Raw genomic sequence first — 27,610 nt, 5'->3', positions numbered from 1 at the left:
TGCACCCAACATAGGAGCACATCAATACATAAGGCAACTGCTAACAGCTATAAAAGAGGAAATTATCAGTAACATAATAATAGTGGGGGACTTTAACACCTCACTTACACCAATGGACAGATCATCCAAACAGAAAATTAATAAGGAAACACAAGCTTTAAATGACACAATAGACCAGATAGATTTAATTGGTATTTATAGGACATTCCATCCAAAAACAGCAGATTACACTTTCTTCTCAGGTGCACACGGAGCATTCTCCAGGATAGATCACATCTTGGGTCACAAGTCAAGCCTCAGCAAATTTAAGAAAACGAATCATATCAAGCATCTTTTCCGACCACAATGCTATCATATTAGAAATCAATTACAGGAAAAAAAAAACCTAAAAAACACAAACACATGGAGACTAAACAATTAGTTACTAAATAACCAAGAGATAACTGAAGAAATCAAAGAGGAAATAAAAAAATACGTAGAGACAAATGACAATGAAAACACGACGATCCAAAACCTATGGAATGCAGCAAAAGCAGTTCTAAGAGGGAAGTTTATAGCTATACAAGCCTACCTCAAGAAACAAGAAACATCAAACATCTCAAATAAACAATCTAACCTTACACCTAAAGGAACTAGAGAAAGAACAAACAAAACCCAAAGTTAACAGAAGGAAAGAAATAAAGATCAGAGCAGAAATAAATGAAATAGAAACAAAGAAAACCATAGCAAAGATCAAAAAATCTAAAAGCTGGTTCTTGGAGAAGATAAAACTGATAAGCCATTAGCCAGACTCATCTAGTAAAAGAGGGAGAGGACTCAAATCATTAAAATTAGAAATGAAAAAAGAGAGTTACAACAGACACCACAGAAATACAAGAGGAAGGAACATTCCCAAACTCATTCTATGAGGCCACCATCATCCTGATACCAAACCAGACAACGATAGTACAAAACAAGAAAATTACAGACCAATATCACTGATGAATATAGATGCAAAAATCCTCAACAAAATACTAGCAAAGAGAATCCAACAACTCATTAAAAGGGTCATACACCATGATCAAGTGGGATTTATCCCAGGGAAGCAAGGATTCTTCAATATATGCAAATCAGTCAATGTGATACACCATATTAACAAATTGAAGAAGAAATACCATATGATCATCTCAATAGATGCAGACAAAGCTTTTGACAAAATTCAACACCAATTTATGATAAAAACTCTCCAGAAAGTAGGCATAGAGGGGACCCACCTCAACATAATAAAGGTCATATACGAGAAACCCACAGCAAACATCATTCTAAATGCTGAAAAACTGAAAGCATTTCCTCTAGGATCAGGAACAAGACAAGGATGTCCACTCTCACCACTATTATTCAACATAGTTTTGGAAGTCCTAGCCATGGCAATCAGAGAAGAAAAAGAAATAAATACAAATTGGAAAAGAAGAAGTAAAACAGATGACATGATACTATACAAAGAGAATCCTAGAGATGCCACCAGAAAACTACTAGAGCTGATCAATGAATTTGGTAAAGTTGTAGGATACAAAATTAATGCACAGAAATCTCTTGCATTCCTATACACTAATGTTAAAAAATCTGAAAGAGAAATTAAGGAAGCAAATCCCTATCAAATTACCAATGGCATTTTTTACAGAACTAGAACAAAAAATCTTAAAATTTGTATGGAGACACAAAACACCCCGAATAGCCAAAGCAGTCTTGAGGGAAGAAAAACGGAGCTGGAGGAATCAGATTCCCTGACTTCGGACTATAGTACAAAGCTTCAGTAATCAAGACAATGTGGTACTGGCACAGAAACAGAAATGTAGATCAATGGAACAGCATAGAAAGCCCAGAGATAAACCCACACACCTATGGTCAACTTATCTATGACAAAGGAGGCAAGGATATAAAATGGAGAAAAGACAGTCTCTTCAATAAGTGGTGCTGGGAAAACTGGAGAGCTACATGTAAAAGAATAAAATTAGAGCACTCCCTAACACCATACACAAAAATAAACTCTAAATGGATTAGAGGCCTAAATGTAAGACTGTTCAACACCAATTTATGATAAAAACTCTCCAGAAAGTAGGCATAGAGGGGACCCACCTCAACATAATAAAGGTCATATACGAGAAACCCACAGCAAACATCATTCTAAATGCTGAAAAACTGAAAGCATTTCCTCTAGGATCAGGAACAAGACAAGGATGTCCACTCTCACCACTATTATTCAACATAGTTTTGGAAGTCCTAGCCATGGCAATCAGAGAAGAAAAAGAAATAAATACAAATTGGAAAAGAAGAAGTAAAACAGATGACATGTACAATAGCCAGGTCATGGAAGCAACCTAAATGCCCATCAACAGATGAATTGATAAAGAAGATGTGGTACATATATGCAATGGAATATTACTCAGCCAGAAAAGGGAACGAAATTGAGTCATTTGTTGAGACGTGGATGGATCTAGAGACTGTCATACAGAGTGAAGTAAGTCAGAGAAAAACAAATATTGTATATTAACGCATATATGTGGAACCTAGAAAAATGTTACAGATGAACTGGTTTGCAGGGAAGAAATTGAGACACAGATGTAGAGAACAAATGTATGGACACTAAGGGGGGAAAGTGGCAGGAGGGGTGGTGTGATGAATTGGGTGATTGGGATTGACATGTATACACTACTATGCGTAAAATGGATACCTAATAAGAACCTGCTGTATTAAGAAAAAACTGAGAAAAAAAAGGAATCAGTGAAGCATTTTAAGGATGGAAGTGACATAATCAGATTTTCATTTTTATTTTTCAATTTAATTTATTTTTATTTTTTTTCGGTATTTCATTTTTAAAATAATATAAAAGGACCCGAGGTCAGTGAACATGATAAACATGGTCTTAACATGGTCTTACAGAGTAGAAGAGACAGATGACAAATATTTATATAATCAAAATAAAACAAAATTATTACAGTAATCAGTGTAATAAAGGGTACTATCATGAGACTAATTGGAAAGGAACCTGTTACCCAATACCTGTGAGACTTCTCCCAGCTCTTCATGGCATCCTGGCAAATGACTCCCATTGTTAGTCTTTGTCTCATTGAGACTGAGCCTATACACATATACAGACAGTCATACAGAAATTATCCTCCCACCTTCCTTTGCCTTGGGCCAACGAGGATTTAGATCTGAACACATGAGACTAGTAGCTTTGCTTTCTTATCTTTATCAAAAGTAGCACATTGGGACTTCCTTCGTGGCGCAGTGGTTAAGAATCTGCCTGCCAATGCAGGGGACATGGGTTCAAGCCCTGGTCTGGGAAGATCCCACATGCCACGGAGCAACTAAACCTGTGAGCCACAACTACTGAGCCTGCGCTCTAGAGCCTGCGAGCCACAACTACTGAAGCCCGCGTGCCTAGAGCCCATTCTCTGCAACAAGAGAGGCCACCACAGTGAGAAGCCCGTTCACCACAATGAAGAGTAGTCCCACTTGCCACAACTGGAAAAGGCCTGTGCGCAGCCAAAAATAAATAAATAAAATTTTTTTTTTTTTTTAAAGCACATTGATGGAGATCAACCTCAAAAGACCTATGAAGACTTACACATTTCTTTCTGGTAGAAATATATTTTTTGTTGTACTGCAAGTCTGGTTCACCTACATAATGTTCAAACAAAGCTGAAAACACTAAAATTTCCCTAAATCTTACATTATTTATTTTAAAACATGAAAAATAAGAGCAGGAATATTCAGACTATTATAGAAATAGGTTTTATGTGTATATTCAGTAGTCTGTAAGAGAGCAAGAAGCATGTATTATTCACTGTTGTATCTGTAACACTTTGCAAAGTGCCTACCATTTTGTTGACAGGAGTTAATTTTTGTGATGAATTAATCTAGATTATACACATTCTTCATATTTTTCTTTTTCATAACATTGTCCATTATGTATTTACTGTAAAAAACATGGAAATGTAAATGCAGAAAAGGAGATTGTTGAAAACATAATCAGAATCTTTTGTATGAGCACTATCAGCATTTTGCTGTTTTTTTTGCCAGTCTTATGAGTCTTATTATTTTCTGTGTGTGTGTGCTTGTGTGTTTTTGAACAAACTATTATGCTATGTATATAGTTCTGTTTCCTTTTTTAAAAAAAATAACTCTTAAGTATTTCTCATGCTGTTAAAATTTATTTGAAGGTGTCCTTTTTAATGATTGTATAATATTTCATCATTTATATTAGCTTTAATCATTTGTATTTGCAGTGATTGTTGAGCCCATTCCAGTTGGACAAGCTGCTAAGGACTATTTAAATTTGTATGTAACGCCAACTCTGCTTAAAGGACTTGCAGAGCTTTGTAAGCAAAAACCAGCAGATCCTTTTGTAAGAAATCTTTTTATTCATACTAAAGAATATTGTCTATAGTTTTCATAGTTAAAATATTATATTCTTTGAAACATATTGAGAGTCATTTAAAAAAACTTTTTATATACATTTTAGATACTTCATTTTGTATAACTTTTGATTATAGTTGACCCTTGAGAGTGGGGGTTAGGGGCACTGACCCTTTGTGCAGTCAAAAATCTGGCATATAACTTATAGTAGACCCTCGTATCCTCATTTCCTCTGTATCTGTGATTCTGCATCCTGGGTTCAGCCAGTCGTGGATTGTGTAGTACTGTAGTGTTTACTATTGAAAAAAATCTGCGTGTAAGTGCATCCCCCTGCAGTTCAAACCTATGTTGCTCAAGGGTCAATTGTACTTATTTTCTTGCTGTGTTTTAACTCTTAAAAAAATTCTTCCTAAGTACATTTTCAATCATTGCATCCTTTCATTGCTAAGCATTGTTTTTGTGTATAATTTATATAATCAAATGATAAAATTATTTACTTGAATTGTGTTCAACATTTTTGTTTCTCATGCTATCTAAATTTTTTAAATAGAAAACATTTATTCACATACCCAGAGGCTTCAACATTGCTCATTCAGGGGGAAGAACGGTTGAGTATGAGGACCTAGGATGATTGTCCAGGGCCAAGTGTCAGCCGGGGTCCTTCTTTATAGATACTCTCACCCATCTGAGATAATCAAAGAAGGTTATTTTAATACCAGCTGTACCAAAATAATATCTCTAGCCTTTGTTAGCATTCTCAAAGGGAGTCCCCTTTGGAAGAAAAAAGATTTAATCTTTCCCACTAACATTACCACTTTTACCAAAAAGAAAAAGATTGACAGGTTATTTCTTTAATATGTCCTTTTCATTGTGAAAATAGTATATTTTCATTTAGTAAGAAACCTGAAACTACTGAAAAATGTAAAGAAGAGACGAAAAAGATACTCCTGGTTCCATTTCCTAAACATGGTCTCCCAAGTCATCTTGCTTCAGCTCTGACTCCAGACACCTAACCTCTCTCTGAGTCTCTTTATTCTCATCAATAAGATGTAGGTATATTGGCACCTGCCTACCTAGTAGGGATATTGTTAGGATTAAATGTATTAGTGCATGTAAAATTCTTAAAGTGCTTGGTGCGTAAGTGCTCAAACATTAGCTGCTGCTATTACTGGTTTTGTTTTGGTTTGTTTTGGTTTGGTTTTTAAAGCCTGTATCGCCAATGAAACTAATCCTGTTTAGTTTCAAAAAAACTAGTCCTGTTTTTTTTTTCTTTGCCCAGGTTTTATTTTTTTATATCACTACATATAAACACATATCCCATAAATATTGCTATATTTAAATATATATTTTATAAAGATTATTTTAATAGTTACATGATGTTTCTTTTGTTACCTTTACCATTCTTTTGCTGTTTGAGTTGTTTGCTATTATAAATACTGTAACAATAAACATCTCTGAGTATAACACTTTTCACACATTGAGATTATTTCATTTGGAAAGAGATCAAAAAGTCAAATTATAATTCAAAACATGAAATTAAAAAAAATTTTTATCCCTTAAAGAACTTACTTATTTTTTAAGGTGTTTAATTTTTTGAATAAGCAATGTTGGAATATGGTATAAAATTTAAAAGTTCCAAAAGGATATATAGTGAAAAGTAACTCTCCTTTCCATTCCTCTTCCTCAGCTACCCAGTTGTTCCTTGGAGTTGATTATTGTTACCAGCTTCTAGTATATCCTTTCAGAGAAACTCTATACATATATAAGCATAAAATAAAATACTTATTATTTATATGTACTTAAAAACACATATAGATACAAATGCTAGTTACTAAACACACTATTTGACGCTTTTTACCTTATATATTTAATATGTATTATAAATTATTAAATAGGACCATAAACAAAATTGCCCCATTTATTTATTTATTTTTTTGGCAGTACGCGGGCCTCTCCCGTTGCCGAGCACAGGCTCCGGACGTGCAGGCTCAGCGGCCATGGCTCATGGGCCCAGCCGCTCTCCCGTTGCCGAGCACAGGCTCCGGACGTGCAGGCCCAGCGGCCATGGCTCATGGGCCCAGCCGCTCTGCGGCATATGGGATCTTTCCGGACCGGGGCACGAACCCGTGTCCCCTGCATCGGCAGGCGGATTCTCAACCACTGTGCCACCAGGGAAGCCCAAAATTGCCCCATTTTAAAAGAACAGCTTATGGCATTTTGTTTTATGGGTTTTCTACAAATCTTTTAACTTTTTTTTTGGCCACGCGGCTTGTGGGATCTTAGTTCCCTGACCAGAGATCGAACCCATGCCCCCTTCAGTGGAAGGGCGGAGTCCTAACCACTGGACCACCAGGGAATTCCCTATGATTTATTAATTAGTCACATATGGATGGTTGTTCAGGTTGTTCCCACTCTGTTATTATAAACTGCTACAGTGAATATCTATACTAAGTCAAAAAGAATGTTATTTTGATATTTTTGATATGTGCATTTTTAATTTGTATAAATATTGCCAAATTACCTTTTGTAGTGGTTGTACCATTTTATACTCTGATCAAAAATGAGGACTTCCCTGGTGGCGCAGTGGTTGAGGGTCCGCCTGCCGATGCAGGGGACACGGGTTCATGCCCCGGTCCAGGAAGATCCCACATGCCACGGAGTGGGTGGGCCCTTGAGCCATGGCCGCTGAGCCTGTGCGTCCGGAGCCTGTGCTCCGCAACAGGAGAGGCCACAACAGTGAGAGGCCCGCGTACTGCAAAAAAAAAAAAAAAAAAAAAAAAATGAGAGGGGACTTCCCTGGTGGCACAGTGGTTAAGAATCCGCCTGCCAATGCAGGGGACACAGGTTCGAGCCCTGGTCCAGGAAGATCCCACATGCTGTGGAGCAACTAAGCCTGAGAGCCACAACTACTCAGCCTGCACTCTACAGCCCGTGAGTCACAACTGCTGAGCCCATGTGCCACAATTACTGAAGCCTGCCCGCCTAGAGTCCATGCTTCACAGCAAGAGAAGCCCATGCACTGCAACAAAGAGTAGCTCCCGCTCACCACAACTAGAGAAAGCCTGCACGCAGCAATGAAGACCCAACGCAGCCATAAATAAATAAACAGTCCAATTAAAAAAAAAATGAATGAGAGGGCTTCCCTGGTGGCACAGTGGTTAAGAATCCGCCTGCCAGTGCAGGGGACATGGGTTCGAGCCCTGGTCTGGGAAGATCCCACATGCCATGGTGCAACTAAGCCCAGGTGCCACAACTACTGAGCCTGCACTCTAGAGCCCGTTACAACTACTGAAGCTCGCGTGCCTAGAGCCTAGGCTCTGCAACAAGAGAAGCCACCACAATGAGAAGACCGTGCGCAGCAACAAAGACCCAATGCAGCCAAAAATAAATTATTAATTAATTTTTAAGAAGTAAATGAGAGTACCTGATGTTTCTTCAAGTTTTGTGGGTTTTTTTTTTTTTTACCAATCTCACAGGTGATGGTTATCTCGTAACTTAATTTGTATTTCTTTTGTTATGAGTGACTTTGAGTATCTTTTAGTATATGCTACTTAAAGCCATTTGCATTTCCTTTTCTGTGAACTTCCTACCCCAGGCCTTTGTCCATTTGCCAGCGCTTGGTCGTCTAGGTCTTTTTCTTACTGTATTGGTACTCTCTGTGTTTAAGAAATTAAACATATTTTAACCAACATATTTTGTTGGTTAGTAGATTTTCTCAGTTTATCACTATTTCCATGATATATTTTAATTTTGTGTACTATATTGAGCTCTTTTATGCCTTCCAGGTTTCTGTTATATTTGAAGAAGGTTTTCTGTTTCAAAATTATAAGTAACATTCTCTCATTCTGCCTTCTAGTACTTTTTAATATTTCCTTTTTCTCCCCCCATGTATATGTCTTTGATCATCTGGAATATTTTTTTGCTATAGGGAGTGAGGTAGAGAGCCATATTTTATTTTATTTTCTACTTGGTTACTCAATTGACGAAAACCATTTATTGAACAGTATGTATTTTCTTCATCAATTTAAAAATCCACTGTTAATATATACTAAGTTCTTACATGCATTTGCTGGGTTTCTTTTTTGTTTGTTTGTTTTGTTAATTTCATCTGTTCATTTGTAAGTACCACACTGCTTTAAGTATTATAGGTTTGTAATATATTTCAAAATCAGATAGTTCTAAACCTTTCAATTACTCTTTTTTTTTCAGAATTTTCTTAATTTTGTTTTGCATTATTATTTCTAATGTGAATATTTTCAGTCACAATACATACTCTCACATTGCTTTCTTAAAGGGCCATCCCAAGTTACAGTGTGATCACCAATGTATAATTTCCATTTCACCTCATCCACGTAAGTATTAGATATAAGTTAAAAACACTGGAGTGGGATTGATTTGATAAGAGGAAAAATAGATTAAAGATGGTAATTCAGTTGTTTTAACTTCCATTCAATTGTTTTAACCTCACACTATGGTGAGGTTAAACATTTTCCCCTATGTTTAGTTGTATTTCCTCCTTTGTGAATTATCTATTTATCTTTTGTCCACTTATCTGTTGGAGTTTTGTATGAATTCCTTTTTTATTACTGAATTATAATTAATCTACAACACTATGTTAGTTCCAGGTGCATGACATAGTGATTTGATATTTCTGTACATTACAGAATGATCACTATGATTAAGTCTAGTTACCACCTGTCACCATACAAAGTTATTGAAATGTTGTTGACTATATTCCCCATGTGTACATTTCATCCCTGTGACATTTATTTTGTAACTGGAAGTTTATATCTCTTAATATCCCTCTCCTCTTTCACTTATCCCCAACCCCCCTCCTCTCTGGCAATCACCTCTTTGTTCTCTCTATCTGTGACTCTGTTTCTGTTTTGTTATGTTTATTCATTTGTTTTGGTTTTTAGATTCCACACATAAGTGAAATCATTTGGTATTTGTCTTTCTCTGATTTATTTCACTAGTATAATACCTTCTAGGTTTATCCATCTTGTTGCAAATGGCAAATTTTCTTTTTTTACGGTTGAGTAATATTCCTGTGTGTGTGTGTACATATATCACATCATTTTTTTAAATTTTATTTTTTTATAAAGCAGGTTCTTATTAGTCATCAATTTTATACACATCAGTGTATACATGTCAATCCCAATCGCCCAATTTAGCACACCACCACCACCACCCCCACCGCTTTACCCCCTTGGTGTCCATACGTTTGTTCTCTACATCTGTGTCTCAATTTCTGCCCTGAAAACCGGTTCAACGGTACCATTTTTCTAGGTTCCACATATATGCGTTAATATACGATATTTGTTTTTCTGACTTCACTCTGTATGACAGTCACTAGATCCATCCAGTCTCAACAAATGACCCAATTTTGTTCTTTTTATGGCTGAGTAATATTCCATTGTATATATGTACCACATCTTCTTTATCCATTCATCTGTCGATGGGCATTTAGTTTGCTTCCATGACCTGGCTATTGTAAATAGTGCTGCAGTGAACATTGGGGTGCATGTGTCTTTTTGAATTATGGTTTTCTCTGGGTATATGCCCATTAGTGGGATTGCTGGATCATATGGTAATTCTATTTTTAGTTTTTTAAGGAACCTCCATACTGTTCTCCAGTGGCCGTATCAATTTACATTCCCACAAACAGTGCAAGATGGTTCCTTTTTTTTCCACACCCTCTCCAGCATTTGTTTGTAGATTTTCTGATAATGCCCATTCTAACTGGTGTGAGGTGATACCTCATTGTAGTTTTGATTTGCATTTCTCTAATAATTAGTGATGTCGATCAGCTTTTCATGTGCCTCTTGGCCATCTGTATGTCTTCTTTGGAGAAATGTCTATTTAGGTCTTCTGCCCATTTTTGGATTGGGTTGTTTGTTTTTTTAATGTTGAGCTGCATAAACTGTTTATATATTTTGGAGATTGAATGATTCCATTGATTCGTTTGCAAGTATTTTCCATTGATTCGTTTGCAAGTATTTTCTCCCATTATGAGGGTTGTCTATCGTCTTGTTTATGGTTTCCTTTGCTGTGCAAAACCTTTCCTTGTTCGTCTTTTTTATGGTTTCCTTTGCTGTGCAAAAGCTTTGAAGTTTCATTAGGTCCCATTTGTTTATTTTTGTTTTTATTTCCATTACTCTAGGAGGTGGATCAAAAAAGGTCTTGCTGTGATTTATGTCAAAGAATGTTCTTCCTATGTTTTCCTCTACGAGTTTTATAGTGTCCGGTCTTACATTTAGATCTCTAATCCATTTTGTGTTTATTTTTGTGCATGGTGTTAGGGAGTGCTCTAATTTCATTCTTTTACATGTAGCTGTCCAGTTTTCCCAGCACGACTTATTGAAGAGACTGTCTTTTCTCCATTGTATATCTTTGCCTCCTTCGTCATAGATTAGTTGACCATAGGTTTGTGGGTTTATCTCTGGGCTTTCCATCCTGTTCCATTGATCTACATTTCTGTTTTTGTGCCAGTACCATATTGTCTTGGTTAGGGAGTGCTCTAATTTCATTCTTTTACATGTAGCTGTCCAGTTTTCCCAGCACGACTTATTGAAGAGACTGTCTTTTCTCCATTGTATATCTTTGCCTCCTTTGTCATAGATTAGTTGACCATAGGTTTGTGGGTTTATCTCTGGGCTTTCCATCCTGTTCCATTGATCTACATTTCTGTTTTTGTGCCAGTACCATATTGTCTTGATTACTGAAGCTTTGTAGTATAGTCTGAAGTCAGGGAGTCTGTTTCTTCCAGCTCTGCTTTTTTCCCTCAAGACTGCTTTGGCTATTTGGGGTCTTTTGTGTCTCCATACAAATTTTAAGATTTTTTGTTCCAAGTCTGTGAAAAATGCCATTGGTAATTTGATAGGGATTGCATTGAATCTGCAGATTGCTTTGGTTATTATAGTCCCTGGACTGCCAGGGAAGCCCCCAGTACCATACTGTTTTGATTACTCTAGCTTTGTAGTCTAGTTTGAAATCAGGGCATGTGATACCTCCAGCTTTGTTCTTCTTTCTCAATATTGTTTTGGGTATTCAAGGTCTTTTGTGTTTCTATACAAGTTTTGGAATTATTTGTTCTAGTTCTGTGAAAAGTGCCATGGGTATTTTGATAGAGATTGCATTGAATTTTGTCTTGGGTAGTATGGTCATTTTAACAATAATAATTCTTCTAATCCATGAGCATGACATATCTTTCCATTTGTTTCTTCAATTTCTTTCATCAGTGTATTATAGTTTTCTGAGTACAGGTGTTTTACTCCTTAGTTAGATTTATTCTTAGGTTTTTTTTCTTTTTGATGCAGTTGTAAATGTGATTGATTTCTTAATTTCTCTTTTTGTTGGTAGTGTATAGAACACAACAGATTTCTGTATTAAATTTGTATCGTGCAAATTCACTGAGTTCATTCATTCTAATTTTTTTTTTTTTGGTTGGTATCTTTAGGATTTTCTCTGGAGAGTATCATGTCATCTTCAAACACTGACAGTTTTACTTCTTCCTTTCCTATTTGGATTACTTTATTTTATTTTATTTTTTTGTCTGATTGTTGTGGCTAGGACTTTTAATACTATGCTGAATAAAAGTGGCAAAAGTGGGAATTTGGTATGATGTTAGCTGTGGGCTTGTCATATATTGCCTTTATTATGTTGAGGTATGTTCTCTCTATACTCACTTTGCTGAGAATTTTTATTGTAAATGGATGTTGAATTTTGTCAAAAGCTTTTTCTTCATCTATTGAGATGTTTGTATGATTTTTATTCTTCAGTCTGTTAATGTGGTGTATTACGTTGATTGATTTGCAGGTATTGAACCATCCTTGCATCCCTGGAATAAATCCCACTTAATCATGGTGTATGATTCTTTTAATGTATTGTTGAATTCAGCATTCTACGTTTTATTGAGGATTTTTGCCACTACATTCATCAGTGATACTGACCTGTAATTTTCTTTTTTGGTGGTGTTTTTGTCTGGTTTTGGTTTCAGGGTGATGCTGGCCTCATAGAATGAGTTTGGAAGCATTTTTTCCTCTTCAGTTTTTTGGAAGAGTTTGAGAAGGATAGGTGTAAGAATTCTTTATATATTAGTTACATCAACCTTTGTCATACTTGCTGCAAAATATTTTCCCTTTTTGTTTAAATTTTAATTTTACCTTTTGAATAATATTTAATAAGTCAAACCTTGATTTTTTTTCTTATTGTGGGTTTTACTTTACCATTTAAGTTTAGGAAGTTCTATCCCATTGAAGGTTTTGCTAAATATTCACTCTTGTATTCTTCTAGTTTTTTTATATTTAACTTTTCTATGCATCTGGAATTTACTTTTGTATAAATTACAAGATGAATATCTAAATTGATTTTTTTCTGACCAGGTGTCCTTGTACATTGATTTTTTTAAAAATTTATTTATTTTTGACTGTGTTGGGTCTTCGTTTCTGTGCGAGGGCTTTCTCCTGTTGCGGCAAGCAGGGGCCACTCTTCATCACAGTGCATGGGCCTCTCAATGTCGCGGCCTCTCCCGTTGTGGAGCACAGGCTCCAGACGCACAGGCTCAGTAGTTGTGGCTCACGGGCTTAGTTGCTCCACGGCATGTGGGATCTTCACAGACCAGGGCTCGAACCCGTGTCCCCTGCATTGGCAGGCAGATTCTTAACCACTGCGCCACCAGGGAAGCCCTGTACATTGACGTTTGAAGCCTCGTTTATCACACATTAAATTCTGTATATGGGCATGTATTCTATTACATGGATCTGTATGTTCTAACAACAGTACCACAATAAACAATTGCTTTTAACATCATTTTCAGTACTTCTGTATATACTTAACAAGTTTTTTGGTGATAAATATAAATAAGATAAACTTTGCCATTTTAAGCATTTTCTTTATTTATGTATTTATTTATTTATTTTTGGCTGCATTGGGTCTTCATTGCTGCACGTGGTCTTTCTTTAGTTGCCTTGAGTGGGGGCTGCTCCTTGTTGTGGTGTGCGGGCTTCTCATGGCGGTGGCTTCTCTTGTTGCGGAGCATGGGCTCTAGGCATACAGGCTGCAGTAGTTGTGGCTGACAGGCCCTAGAGTGCAGGCTCAGTAGTTGTGGCACACGGGCTTAGTTGCTCTGCGGCACGTGGGATCTTCCTGGACCAGGACTCGAACCCGTGTCCCCTGCATTGGCAGGCGGGTTCTTAACCACTGCACCACCAGGGAAGCCCAACCATTTTCAAGTGTACAGTTCAGTGGCATTAATTATAATCACAATATTGTGTAGTCATCATCACTACCTATTTCCAAAATTTTTTCATCACCCTAAACAGAAACTCTGTAACCATTAAGCAATAACTCCCCATTACTTCCTTCCCCCAGCCTTTAGTAACCTGTAGTCTATTTTCTGTCTCTATAAATTTGCCTATTCTAGATATTTCATATAAGTGGAATTATATAATATTTGTTTTTGTGTGTGTCTGCCTTATGTCACTTAGCATAATGCTTTCATAGTTCATTCATGTAGTAGCATATATCAGAATTTCATCCCTTTTATAGTTGAATAATATTTGATTGTATACGTATATATCATATTTTGTTTATCCATTCATCTGTTGATGGATACTTGGATTGTTTCTCCCTTCTAGCTATTGTACATAATGTTGCAGTGAACACTGCTGTATAAGTATGTGTTTGAGTACCTGTTTTCATTTCTTTGGGGTATACACGTAAGAGTGGATTTTCTGGGTCATATGGTAATTCTAAGTTTAGCTTTTTGAGTAACCACTAAAATGTTTTTCACAGCATCTGCAACATTTTACATTCCCACTAACAATGTATGAGTGTTCCAGTTTCTCTATGTCCTGGCCAGTGCTTGTTCTTTTCTGTTTTTTTTTGTTTTTTAATTGTAACTGTCCTATTAGACGTGAAATGGCCTATCATTGTGGTTTTGGTTTACAATTCCCTAATGACAAATGATGTTGACCCTCTTTTCATGTGTTTACTGGCTATTTGTATATTTTCTTCAGAGAAATGTCTATTAATGTCATGTTCTTTCCCATTTTTAATTGTTTTTTGTTGTTGAGTTGTAGGAGTTCTTATATGTTGTACATTTTAAACCCGTATATGATTTGCAAATATATGCACCCCTTTTATAGGTTGTCCTTTCACTTTCTTTTAAAAAAAATTTTATTTATTTATTTATTTATTTTTGCTGTGTTGGGTCTTTGTTTCTGTGCGAGGGCTTTCTCTATTTGCGGTGAGCGGGGGCCACTCTTCATCGCGTTGCGCAGGCCTCTCACTATCGCGGCCTCTCTTGTTGCGGAGCACAGGCTCCAGATGCGCAGGCTCAGTAGTTGTGGCTCATGGTCCCAGCTGCTCCGCGGCATGTGGGATCTTCCCAGGCCAGGTCTCGAACCCGTGTCCCCTGCATTGGCAGGCAGATTCTCAACCACTGAGCCACCAGGGAAGCCCTCCTTTCACTTTCTTAATGATGTCCTTTGACACATGGAATTTTTGAATATTTGACAAAAATCTAATTTATCTCTTTTTTTCTTTTGTTCCTTTGCTTTTGTTGTCATATCTAAATCCACTGCCAAATTCAAGGTCGTGAAGATTTATTCCTATATTTTCCTCTAAGATTTTAATGGGTTTAGCTCTTATATTTAGGTTGTTGATTAACTTTGAATTAATTTTTGTGTATGGTGTGAGATAGGCGTCCAACTTCATTCTTTTGCATGTGGAAACCTAGTTTCTTAGTACCATCTGTTGAAGAAACTATATCTTCTCCACTGAATGGACTTGCTACCATTGTCAAAAATCAGTGGGCCATATATATATGGGTTTATTTCTGGCTCTCAATTCTATTGCATTGATCTATATGTATATCTATATGCCACACTGTTTTGATTACTGTAGCTTTATAGAAGATTTTGAAATTGGGAAGAACAAATTCTCCAATTTGATTTTTTTTTTTCATGATTGTTTTCGCTATTTGGAGCTCCTTGAAATTCTATATGAACTTGAGGATTGTCTTTTCCTTTTCTTCAAAAACAACTGTTGGAAATTTGATGGGGATTGTGTTGAATCTATAGATCACTTTGAGTAATATTGACATCTTAGCATCTTAATGTTATTAAATCTATCCATGGACATGGGATGTCTTTCCATTTATTTAGGTTTTAAAATTTCTTTTGGCAATGTTTTATAGTTTTCAGGACACAAGTTGGTTAAATTTATTCCTAGATATTTTTTTCAAATCCATTATAAATGAAAGTGATTTCCTAATTTCCTTTTTGAATCATTCATTGCTGATATATGGAAACACAACTGATTTTTGTGTATTGATCTTGTAATCTACAACTTTGCCATATTAATTTATTAGCACTAGTAGCTTTCTTAGATTCTTTGGGATTTTTTAATACAGGCATACCATGGAGATGTTGTGGGTTAGGTTCCAGACCACCACAATTAAGCAAGTATTGTAGTAAAGCAAGTCATACAAATTTTTTGGTTTCCCAATGGGTATACAAGTTATGTTTACACTATTCTGTAGTCAATTAAGTGTGCAACAATACTTTATTGTTAAAAAATGCTAACCATCATCTGAACCTTCAGCAAGTCATAATTTTTTTACACTAATAACATTAAAGATCCCTGATCATAGACCACCATAACAAATATAATAATAATGGAAATGTTTGAAATATTGTGAGAATTAGCAAAATATGACATAGAGACACAAAGTTAGCAAATACTGTTGGAAAAATGGTGCCAATAATCTTGCTCAATGCAGAGTGATCAAAAATCTTCAATTTGTACCAAAAAAAAAAAATGCAGTATCTGCAAAGTGCAATAACTGATGGAGATCTGCCTATATATAATAGGGTCATGTCATCTGTGAATGGACATAGTTTTACCTTCCTTTCCAATTTGGATCTATACTTGACAATATTGCCTAATGTAAAACTTATTGTTTCAATTCTTTAAAAAAATTTATTTTATCTATTTATTTATTTTTGGCTGCGTTGGCTCTTTGTTGTTGTGCGCGGGCTTTCTCTAGTTGTGGCGAGTGGGGGCTACTCTTCCTTGTGGTGGGCGGGCTTCTCATTGTGGTGGCTTCTCTTGTTACAGAGCACAGGCTCTAGGCACGTGGGCTTCAGTATTTGTGTCACACACAGGCTCAGTAGTTGTGGCTCATGGGCTCTAGAGCGCAGGCTCAGTAGTTGTGATGCATGGCCTTAGTTGCTCTGCAACATGTGGGATCTTCCCAGACCAGGGCTCAAACCCGTGTCCCCTGCATTAGCAGGTGGATTCTTACCCACTGCGCTACCAGGGAAGCCCCCTGTTTCAATTTTTAATGGTCATTTTCTTATTATTCTTAAATGATTTTGGAAACTGTTTTAAATTGAAATAGTATATATTGAAGAAATATGTAAATGTTAATTAACGTAAGGGTTTTTTTTTTCTTTTTTCCATAGATTTGGCTGGCTGATTGGTTGCTGAAAAATAATCCCAACAAACCCAAACTTTGTCATCATCCAATTGCAGAAGAACCTTATTAAAATAAAGCCCTCAAAGAACCAATCATGAGCTATCTCACTGTAAAAGGCATGCTTCTACTTAAGAAAGAAGTAACTCCTAAGGGTTTAAGTAACTACATGTGAAATAAATTATTTCTTAAAAATAAATTTTAAAAGAATAACTATTTCATGCAGCAGATAACATTATCTAAAATAAAATATTGGTTAGGGTATGATTTTTTTCTAATAAAATTGTATTAGAAGCATTTAGAATGTCAACAAAGCAACTGCAACTTTTTATTTTTACAGTTACAAAGTGGTATTCAGTTAAGAGAACAACAATTCATATAGCATGCATCAGAGACAACTGAAGATAATAAGATACCATTTCTATATATAACTGATTTTTGCTGTGCACCAACAAGAACCAACTTTAAATTTCTCTGCCAATTTACAACCCCCATAATGTACTAGGCAAGGTTAGTAGCTATTGAAAATACCACCAGGACAGGGGTAGCTAAAGATACATTTGGTAGTATGTTAACTATACACAAAAGACACTATACAGTTTAAAAACAAGTTTTGCACAGCTTTACAGTGCAAAAAAAAGTCTCTCTGAGGACTTTTGGAAAACTCTGAGAAGGTGACTGGGTACTTCTTGTGCTCCTTCTGGCAAGTTTGCCCAAAGAATGCATATGATGGTGCTTCTGTCTCTTAGGATATCCTTTCCCATATTTAGTTATTTTTCCTCTGTGAGTCACAGTCATCCAGTGCCCATCTGGCTCTCACTTGCCCTGGTGCTGTCTCTGTGGAGCTCGTTGTGTTGCAATGGCTGTTGATTTAGGATATGATTTTAACGATGTAAGCATTAAGTAATAGGCTGATGTAAGATATTGCTTATTATTTTTTAATTTCGAGAAGACATGGAATTTTTGTTATATTTTCCCTAGCCTATATTCTATATCTACATGCATAATTAATGCATAGTTCAGACAGCTGAGTTTAAAAAGTATAAGTATATAAATAATTACGGGTTTTTTCCGCTATCCAATAGTAGAGTGTGCCTATGAAACCTTTCATAAGCTGAAAGGGTGTAATGTGAAGAATCAATTACCTTAGTTCACAAGTTGCTAACAGGTGCACAGAATAAATTGGGATAAAGCCCAGATGCTCACTGACAGTTCAAAGCTATCATGGCTTGATGCTGGGATGCTGAGTGTAGTTCCCTAGGAATGACGTTGGTGGTGCTACTCTTGTTGCTCAGTGTGCGCGCTGCTTCTGAATTGGCTCATTGCAAAACAAATAGTTCTGTTTTCCCTTTTTGTCTTTTATCATAAAAGCAAAAATCCTCTTCAGATTTCTTTTGGTTAGTGAAAACAGATACAAATGCAGGTCTTTTGTAAGAGCAAAGTGGCATCAAGTGAACTTTCAGAAAGGGGGGGCTACCTATATTTAGTAAAATGAAAATGGTTAGAACTCAATTATAGTTTTAACCAGTCATATATAACTATTTCCTCAACATTAATAAGTGCCCTACAAGGGTGATGAGACAGTAGCATGACAACTCATTTCTGGTTGTATCACTGAAAGTCCTGCATCCTGTGAGGCCCCTTAATCCTTCGCAAAATGGAATGATTGGTCCCTCTACCAAAGTCTTTAGGTTAATATTTCTCAATTATGTTTTTGTGATGAAGTGCTGGTTTTCAAAAAATGAAAAATTCTCAGTTATTAAAGAAATTTTAATTTACTTAAAAAAAGATCCAAGTTGTAAAAGACTTTTATTAAGAGTAAATAATTAAACTGGCCTCATCTCTTCAGAAAGGCAATGTAATTATAAAACAAAAAATGGAAATGGGGAAGACCAAAGAAACACCTTAACCAAAAGCAATGAGTAGCTCTTGGCTAAAAAAACATCTACAGAAGACCTTTGGGGGACAATTAAGGAGATTTAGATATGGACTAAATATTAGGTGATATTAGGGAATAATTGCTAAATTTCAAAGGGTCAAAATGATATGGCCATAAAAGGAGAATATCATGTTTAGGTGATGCATTCTGAAATGTTTAGGGGAAATTTTTTGATGGTTGCAACTTATTTTCAAACGGTTCAGCCAGAAATATTTTTATACATGTAAAGATAAAGCAAAGTTAGCAAAATATTAACAATTGTTCAGTCTAGGTGGTGGGCATTCTAGTGTACTATTCTTTCAACTTTTCTGTGCTTTAAAACTATTCACAAATGAAGTTGGGGAAAAAAGATCTGTAATTATCAAAAGCTGGTGATCAGTTTTTCACATTTAAAAAAATATATAAATTTATTTATTTATTTATTTATTTTTGGCTGTGTTGGGTCTTCGTTTCTGTGCGAGGGCTTTCTCTAGTTAGGGCAAGAGGGGGCTACTCTTCATCGCGGTGTGCGGGCCTCTCACTGTCGCGGCCTCTCTTGTTGCGGAGCACAGGCTCCAGATGCGCAGGTTCAGTAACTATGGCGCACGGGCTTTGTTGCTCCGCGGCATGTGGGATCTTCCCAGACCAGGGCTCGAACCCGTGTCCCCTGCATTGGCAGGCAGTTCTCAACCAGTGCGCCACCAGGGGAGCCCTTTCACATTGTTGATAGGGAAACATTCAGATACTATATAACTCTTGATTTGATATAAAAATGACATATACTAATCATCTATGATGTGTTTTAGCCAAACGTGTACCTTAAAATTATCAAGCCTTTAGGCCCACCTTCCTGCTTACAGTAGTAGGAAATAATGAGGCCATCTGAAGGATACCATAAAGAAGCAAAAATTTACAAGATGGGATGTTCTGTAGGACAGCTGCCTTGGTCTTTCAACAAATTGGTGTTTTGAGAAAAGGGACTCTTTTAGATTAACAGAGATGTGAGATACATAATCAGAATCAACACTAGTTTCTAGATTGAACCCTTATTTATGCAGACAAGCTGCAAAGGACATTTTTGAGATAACTGGGAAGATTTGAATCTAGACTATTAGATACAATGAGAATGTGTTGTCTTGGAAGGTAAAGATTGTTAACTGAAAAGACATGTTACGAAGCAATATGTACAGTGAGATCTTACTTTCTTTTAAATAAATTTATTTTATTTATTTGATTTTTGTCTGCGCTGGGTCTTCATTCCTGTGTGCAGGCTTTCTCTAGTTGTGGCGAGCAGGGGCTACTCTTTGCTGTGGTGCGCGGGCTTCTCCTTGTCATGGTTTCTCTTGTTGCGGAGCACAGGCTCTAGGTGCGCAGGCTTCAGCTGTGGTTCATGGGCTCAGTAGTTGTGGCTTGCGGGCTCTAGAGTGCAGGCTCAGTAGTTGTGGCGCACGGTCTTAGTTGCTCCGCGGCATGTGGGATCTTCCTGGACCAGGGCTTGAACCTGTGTCCCCTGCACTGGCAGGTGGATTCTTTTTTTAATAAAATTTTTTAAATTAATTAATGTATTTACTTATTTATTTTGGCTGTGTTGGGTCTTCGTTTCTGTGTGAGGGCTTTCTCTAGTTGCAGCAAGCAGGAGCCACTCTTCATCGCGGTGCGTGGGCCTCTCACTATCACGGCCTCTCTTGCTGCGGAGCACAGGCTCCAGACGCGCAGGCTCAGTCAGTAGTTGTGGCTCACGGGCCTAGTTGCTCCGCGGGATGTGGGATCTTCCCGGACCAGGGCTCGAACCCGTGTTCCCTGCATTGGCAGGCAGATTCTCAACCACTGTGCCACCAGGGAAGCCCCGGAAGGTGGATTCTTAACCACTGTGCCACCAGAGAAGCCCAGTGAGATCTTACTTTGGTAAAGAAATACATATATGTGTATATGTGTGGAATAAGATGTAGAAGGGCGCCCACTCAAATGTTATTATATAATCTCTGGATGGTGGGAATACACTGATTTTCTTTTCTTATTTTTGTGTAGCTGTATTTTAATATTTCTACAGTGTTCATATTACTGCTTTTGTCATTTTTTAAGGGTTTAAAAAGATAAATGTCTTAATGGTTGTCAACATTAAAAGGGTTAGCAACACTTCCTTATTAATAGACTGTCTTTAAGCTATCTAGAACCAAGATGTTTTACAAGTTCTCAGTCACGGTGTTTATATGAATTTTTGGACATATTCCTCCTGGGACTGGTGTGCCCACTGTATTTCAGAACACCTTTAACATCGTGTTGGGAAGACAAACTAAAATCTTAAAAACAAAGATAAATAGTGGATGGCTATATTTTGAGCAATGGTCAAGAGCCTATAGGAAAAAGCAAATAGTTTTTACAATGAGATTCCAGTTCAGGAGGTCATTTCCGCCACAAGAGCCTCCTCTTGTGCAAAAAAGAGGCAGCACTGTGTATGGCAGAAAAATTCTATACTGGAAGTCAGCTTCAGTCGCCAGAACTGCCATTTGTTTTTTTTTTAAGTGGAAGAAAAAAATAGAGAAAACAGACTAATTTGAGATAATTTTGGAGAAAAAATAGATAAAAATACATGCAGATGGAAAACAATGTAGTTAGCCATAGGATTTTTAAACTTGGGACACATTTGAGGTCATTATTTCATGGGCCAGAACTGGAAAATATAGCATAGAATGAATAAGAAAATGAGAAGACTGCCTTCTGACATAACCTGTCAGGTGGTATCAAAGTCCTGTGTACACATTTGTTATTGTTAAGTAGTGGTGATTTAATGCATTTCTCTTGCACTGAATGATAGTGTGGTATTCTGGTTAATCAAGATATACCACTTCATTTAGTTTCTTTCTCTAGGACTCAAAGAGATCATAGAAAAAAGCAAGCAAGCATGCAGCTCTCTTATGACTTGGGACTAAACAGAAGTTTAGATTTTTCTTTACTTCTTTAGAAGTTTAGATCTGGGATGACATGTAGAACCCCCCCCTCCCCCCATTTGGAGAACACAGGGCAATAGTTTATCTGCCCTGGCTTAAGGGTGCCACAGATTAGCTTGATTTGAAAGTGTCACAGATACTTTCGAGAAGTACTTTTCCATCTCAGAAATACTGCCACTTCTCTCTTGTTGTTAACTCTATATAAGAACTATTTAGATTAAGCTTTGAATTTTCATTCAGAGATGGCTCAATTCTTCTTTGTTTTCTACTTCTTTGACTTCAGGTGCTTATCTTGGGTTCTTTATTTTTGTTAGTCCCCTTACTAATAACATTCACTGTACTAACTTTGCACCTTTCATTTACTTTACAGAAGTTAAATCTCAGAAACTCCCTGGCTTATGAGAGCCTTTAGTAGAGAAGTTCACTTTTAAAGGTAGAGTCCAATGATTTTTGGCAATTTCAGATAAATACTGTAAGGGAGATAGCTTTCTCTCACCTCAATGAAGGACATGACTAAAGAAAAAAATCTTTGTGGAGCAGTCCAGAATAGTTTTCCTATTAAATTAACTACATACTTTAGTCCATTGGAAAGGGGAGATGACTAAATATGATGTCTGTTCCTTTCCTGCTTCCCGGATGACCCAGAAAGTTCTCTCCCCTCATCCAAATCAAGGGTTGATGACACTGCTGTGATTGATGCCTTTTGTTCCCAGACCAAATTGTTTTTTATAGCCCACCCCCTGCCAGCACTTTCCAAAGTGCCACTGCCATCAGCTCCAGAGGGAGCCCCTTCCTCAGGCTTCCTGGCCAGCAGCTGCACTGTGATGGCAGGGAGCTCGGAATGGGAGGAGAAAGCAGCTTGCAGACAAATGGGCAGCTAATCCAACCAACAGCCCATCACTAGAACCATAAAAAAAAATTCCTTTTTTTCCCCCACTTGCCTCATCTGCATTTCTTGGCTGAGACGGCGATGGAATGCTCCTTGGAAAAGTTATGGCTTCACATAAAGCAATCTCAAATTTCCCTCCCTTTTTTTTCTTTCTCAAACAATTCTATGTAGCCCAATATTGTCAAATCACTACAGACCTTACCAGTAGTAAAAGGACAATAAGGGAATAGTAGGAACAACTTTATGCCTATAAATTTGACAAATTAGATGAAATAGACAAAGTCCTTTAAAGACACAGCTACCAACAATGTGTCAACCTAAACTACAATTTCTGGATCCTTTTTTAAACTTTCTGTCATCATTGTTTGGATCTTTCAGTGCTCAACTTTTTAGCTCTGAAGCAGCCCTACTGAACTTACTTAGTAAGCATTCTCAACTGTTCTACTAAGATCTAGTTACTTTTCAGCCCAAGTTTTCTAATTTTGGGATAGAGAGGGTAACGCTATTTTTTAAGAATAAGCATCTCATGGGTTAATCTTATTTTAATCAGGATTATAAAATCCTGATCCTTCTGGGTGGCCTTTATGTTGGGGCCAGAATGACAGCCTCTCTGGTCTTTATCTAGTGTTCCTAGTCCTTGCCAATGTGAGAACATTTCAAGGCGTCTTTAACATACATATGTGGTTAGAGCCTCTTGCACCATAAAATGGTTAGCCACGGACCCACATAAAACAGTCAGTCTACAATGAGGTTGAAGCTTTGGAAACAAGCACATCCTTTTCAGTGGTGCTTGCTTTTATAATGTGTCATTTAGCAAATGGACTGTGAAGAATTAGTCATGCCAAACTTCTAACCATCCGATGACTAGCTACAGACTAAACATCCCAGATGAAAATTTTTAGATTTTAAAGCTTCAGTCTTTCAAAGTTCAATTAAAATAAAATATCTACTAGGACCCCCAAGTTCTAGTCTAACTTGTTTGCACCTTTCAGAGATACAATTTCAACACGTAAGTAGCAAACTATTATGAGTTCCTTCATGCCTCTCAGGGATGGTTTGAGAAAATGGATTATTTGAAACCATTGTAATCTTTGTGGTAAGAAACACAATATACTAAATTAAGTCAAAATGTAATATTGTTAGGCACATTAGTGAAATCACATTGTTATATTCCTCTTCCTGTTGCTAATATTGTACATCCAACCTGAACACACTCTTGTATTTAGGAAGCCAGACCCTTTGTCTAGCTTCCTGTAGGTCTGGGTGTCCTCAACCTGTCCTCAGCTCTTCAGTAGTTACCTAGGTCTGAAGCCTGACCCTGGGATCTCCTATGCCATCTGAGCTGACCTTTTCACTGGATTCCATGCCCTGGTATCTTCTTAGAATACTCTTCTTCCTTTTTAGAGCTCTATTATTTTACAAGTCTCCTCATCTTTTTTTCTGTCCTCATCTTGATCATTTCCCTTTATCAGTGAGTTTAGTATTCTTGACCATAAGCTGCTGTAAAGATCTTGATATGTCAGTTATATTGCAATATGATTTTTAAAAAGATTTTGAAATTATGAAGCACATCACAGAGTGAAAGAGTTAAAAAGAGTGTGCCAACATGTTTTCTTCCTATTCAAGTTGGTCAGGGGAACCCAAGTTGAATAGACATTGTCCGTGTAGAAAACAGGTTTTCTACTTCCATGGGTAGCTGTTTGAAATTAATGTTCACTACTTTGTGACAATCAACAAATACTTATTATCTTGTATATACATAATAGGCTGGAAAAATATTTTATAGTTGTTAATCTGGCATTCAGGGCTCCCACAGACTGGTCAATGCTTATCTTTCCAAACATATATTCCCAGAACCTGCCTTATGGACACTGTTCTAGCTAGAGTGGTCGGTTTGCTTGCCTTGCTCATTCCTAATTCTGTTCATTTGCTAAAGTCATTCTTTCCTTTACTCTGCCATCCTACATCACAAACACTGAAGATTCTCCTATTCTTTTATGCTTGTATAATTCCTAGCCTAGAAGACAATTTCATATAGTTTTGCTCTAATACAGCTTAATTGCTGACTTATCTGACACTTAATAATATACTCCTTTGACATAATGTACTGGACATATGGTGAAATGGTTTAGCATTTGGCCTTTGGAAACAGCAAAGCAGTTTTCTATCATAACTCCATGACTTCCTAGCTCTGTGACTGTGGGAAAATTTGCTTAACCTCTCTGAGTCTGTTTCCTCATCTCTCTACTGGGGATAATGATAGTACCTACCTTACAGGGTTGTTTTAAGGATTAAATGTGTAAAAGTACCTAACAGTGCCTTGTGACACAGAGTAAGCACTCAGTTAAAGTTAGCTATTATTTTTTACCTCAGGTCTTTTTCTTTAAACTTATATATGGACTCTCTTCGCATCATTAATGGAAGGATTACTATCTGTTGTTACCTATTATGTGCCAAGCACTGTGCTAAGCACTTTCACTTATGTTATCTTAATCCTCACAACAATCTTGAAGTTAAAGCGATTTGATGTAGAGGCCATATCTGGGAATTATTAAAGCTGGGGTTTTGAACTTAATTATATTTGGCTCTAAAGCCTTTCCATTACTTAATGGTGGTTCTTCATAGACATGGGAAACTTCTTGTTTTTCTCATAGGGCCAATTGAATGTTGTCTACAAACAAAGTTCATTCATTTAATGGATTTATTGTGTATAAATTAATGAAGTGGGACTTGGGGCTTTACTCCATTTATGCTATTGCTTTTCGTGGCTGACAGTCATAGGTTTTCTTCCTTCTTCACTCAGAAAGTGCTTCCAAACCCCTTTTCATTCTCCGTATTGCTAAAGGCACTGATACCTTTATTTACACTTAACCACTACATGCTCTTGCACATCAACTTAAAAAAAAAAAAAAAAGCTTTGCTAATTTTATTTATTTATTTATTTAAAGGGAACTTTATTTATTTATTTATTTTTGGCTGCGTTGGGTCTTCATTGCTGTGTGGGCTTTCTCTAGTACAGTGAGCAGGGGCTACTCTTCATTGTGGTGCATGGGCTTCTCATAGCAGTGGATTCTCTTGTTGCAGAGCATGGGCTCTAGGCACTCAGGCTTCAGTTGTTGTGGCATGGGCTTCTCATAGCAGTGGATTCTCTTGTTGCAGAGCATGGGCTCTAGGCACTCTGGCTTCAGTTGTTGTGGCATGAGGGCTCAGTAGTTGTGGCTCACAGGCTCTAGAGTGCAGGCTCAGTAGTTGGGGCACATGGCTTTAGTCTGTGGCATGTGGGATCTTCCTGGACCAGGGCTCGAACCCATGTCCTCTGCATTGGCAGGCGGATTCTTAACCACTGTGCCACCAGGGAAGCCCGCTAATTAATTTTAACTCTTTTTTTTTTTTTTACGGTACGCAGGCCTCTCACTATTGTGGCCTCTCCAGTTGCGGAGCACAGGCTCCGGATGTGCAGGCTCAGCAGCCATGGCTCACGGGCCTAGCCGCTCCATGGCATGTGGGATCTTCCTGGACCAGGGCACGAACCCGTGTCCCCTGCATCGGCAGGCGGACTCTCAACCACTGCGCCACCAGGGAAGCCCCCACTAATTAATTTTAAACCACCTAATCCAACCCCTTTATTTATAATTGAAGCAAACAAGGCTCAGGGTAGCTAAAAGACATGCCCAAGGTCACACATAAAGCTAATGGCTGATGATCCATGTTCTTGGCTCATACCCAGAGTGCTATTCATTATACCAGGAACCCCTTGAGAAGAAGCACTTGAAAATATTATTGTCATAAGCAGTTAAAAACCTCCACCTGCCATCTTACTTGTGGTGGTAATTTAATAGTAAATCCTTGTAAAATATTATGTACAAAGAAGCTTCCTTCTGCACTAAATTCAAATTAGTAAAATCTAATCATAAGGCTCTGTGTACATGAAGAACATCTGACTATTGCTATTTTACAGGCTATTTGTTTCTTGAAACCAGAAGGGGTTCTAATTTATTCTGTATGGCAATTGGCATGGGACATCTTATAAAGGCCAGAACTGTCAGGATAGAATTTAGAGGCTCAGAATAGAATTTTAGAATTTGAAAAAAATTTTGTGAATATCTAATGTAATCTAATCAAATTCCCTTCTTTTTTATAGTAAAGATTTTGAAGCACAGAAAGTGATTTGCATGGCTTTACAGTAAAATCTGTGGCAAAATCAGCAGCACTTTTCCCACAATACTAAATTACCTCTCTTGATTACCTCAAAATTAAATTGTGTTGATTGTCACAGAAGATTGCAGGAATAAATCCTTTTGGAAAAATGTAAGACAACCTTCAGGGAACTAAAATTAAACATTACCTTAATCTCCTTTTGGAACATGAACCCCATTATTATTCAGGCAACTTCATTGCATGTGCAGATTTTCTTGGCTTTTTGATAGTCCTTATGTGTTACTGGCAGAATTGTTTTTTCACCAGAAACATCAGACTTCAGTAAGAGAGAAAAATGGAATTATTTCAGCTAAATGGGAACTTTGAAAGTCTCCAGATTGTGATCTATTCTAAAGTGGCCTCAATTTTTCAGCAACTTTCTGGACATGGAGAGGAATCAGAATGGGAATCATTCTCTAAGAGAAGCAACGATTCTTTTCTAATGTCTTAGCCATAGAGACAACAAAACTGTCTGGCTGTTCAGTAGAACTTTAACAAAATTTTCGTCCTTGCTGTTTTCTTTAGGTTGTGGAGTGAGTAGGTACACCTATTGGAGCCCAGAATTTGAGAGAAATTTTGTATTATTGTCAATTTTTAAAGTAAATTTCATTCTTCATTTTCATTTTCATTCAGTTTGTGCTCATATAGATTCCTGCCTGCTTTTTTTCTGTCACACCGTACTACCCAGTCTGCGTCTAAAAAATCAAGACGAGAAGATGACAATCAACATATGGCACAATGGGGAAATGCATCCATACTCTCAGCTCAGCCCTGTC

General features: G+C 37.1%; 1 protein-coding gene across 2 annotated transcripts in view; it reads left to right on the top strand.

The window, feature by feature from the left end:
- The window catches only part of NME5 (NME/NM23 family member 5), a 31,923-nt gene extending 14,868 nt beyond the window's left edge, over positions 1-17,055 (top strand). For both annotated transcript variants that reach the window (XM_024122652.2, XM_028492591.2), the window contains exons 5-6: positions 4,272-4,390; positions 16,872-17,055. In XM_024122652.2, the coding sequence (XP_023978420.1) occupies positions 4,272-4,390; positions 16,872-16,955 (203 nt within the window). In that variant the 3' untranslated portion in view covers positions 16,956-17,055. The remainder of the gene's footprint in view (positions 1-4,271; positions 4,391-16,871) is intronic.
- Positions 17,056-27,610: the final 10,555 nt, after the last annotated feature.

This window comes from Physeter macrocephalus, chromosome 8, assembly GCF_002837175.3.
Source record: "Physeter macrocephalus isolate SW-GA chromosome 8, ASM283717v5, whole genome shotgun sequence".
NCBI classification, from domain to species: domain Eukaryota; kingdom Metazoa; phylum Chordata; class Mammalia; order Artiodactyla; family Physeteridae; genus Physeter; species Physeter macrocephalus.
Note: the sequence above shows the minus strand (reverse complement) of the source record. Positions and strands in the feature narration are given on the sequence as shown.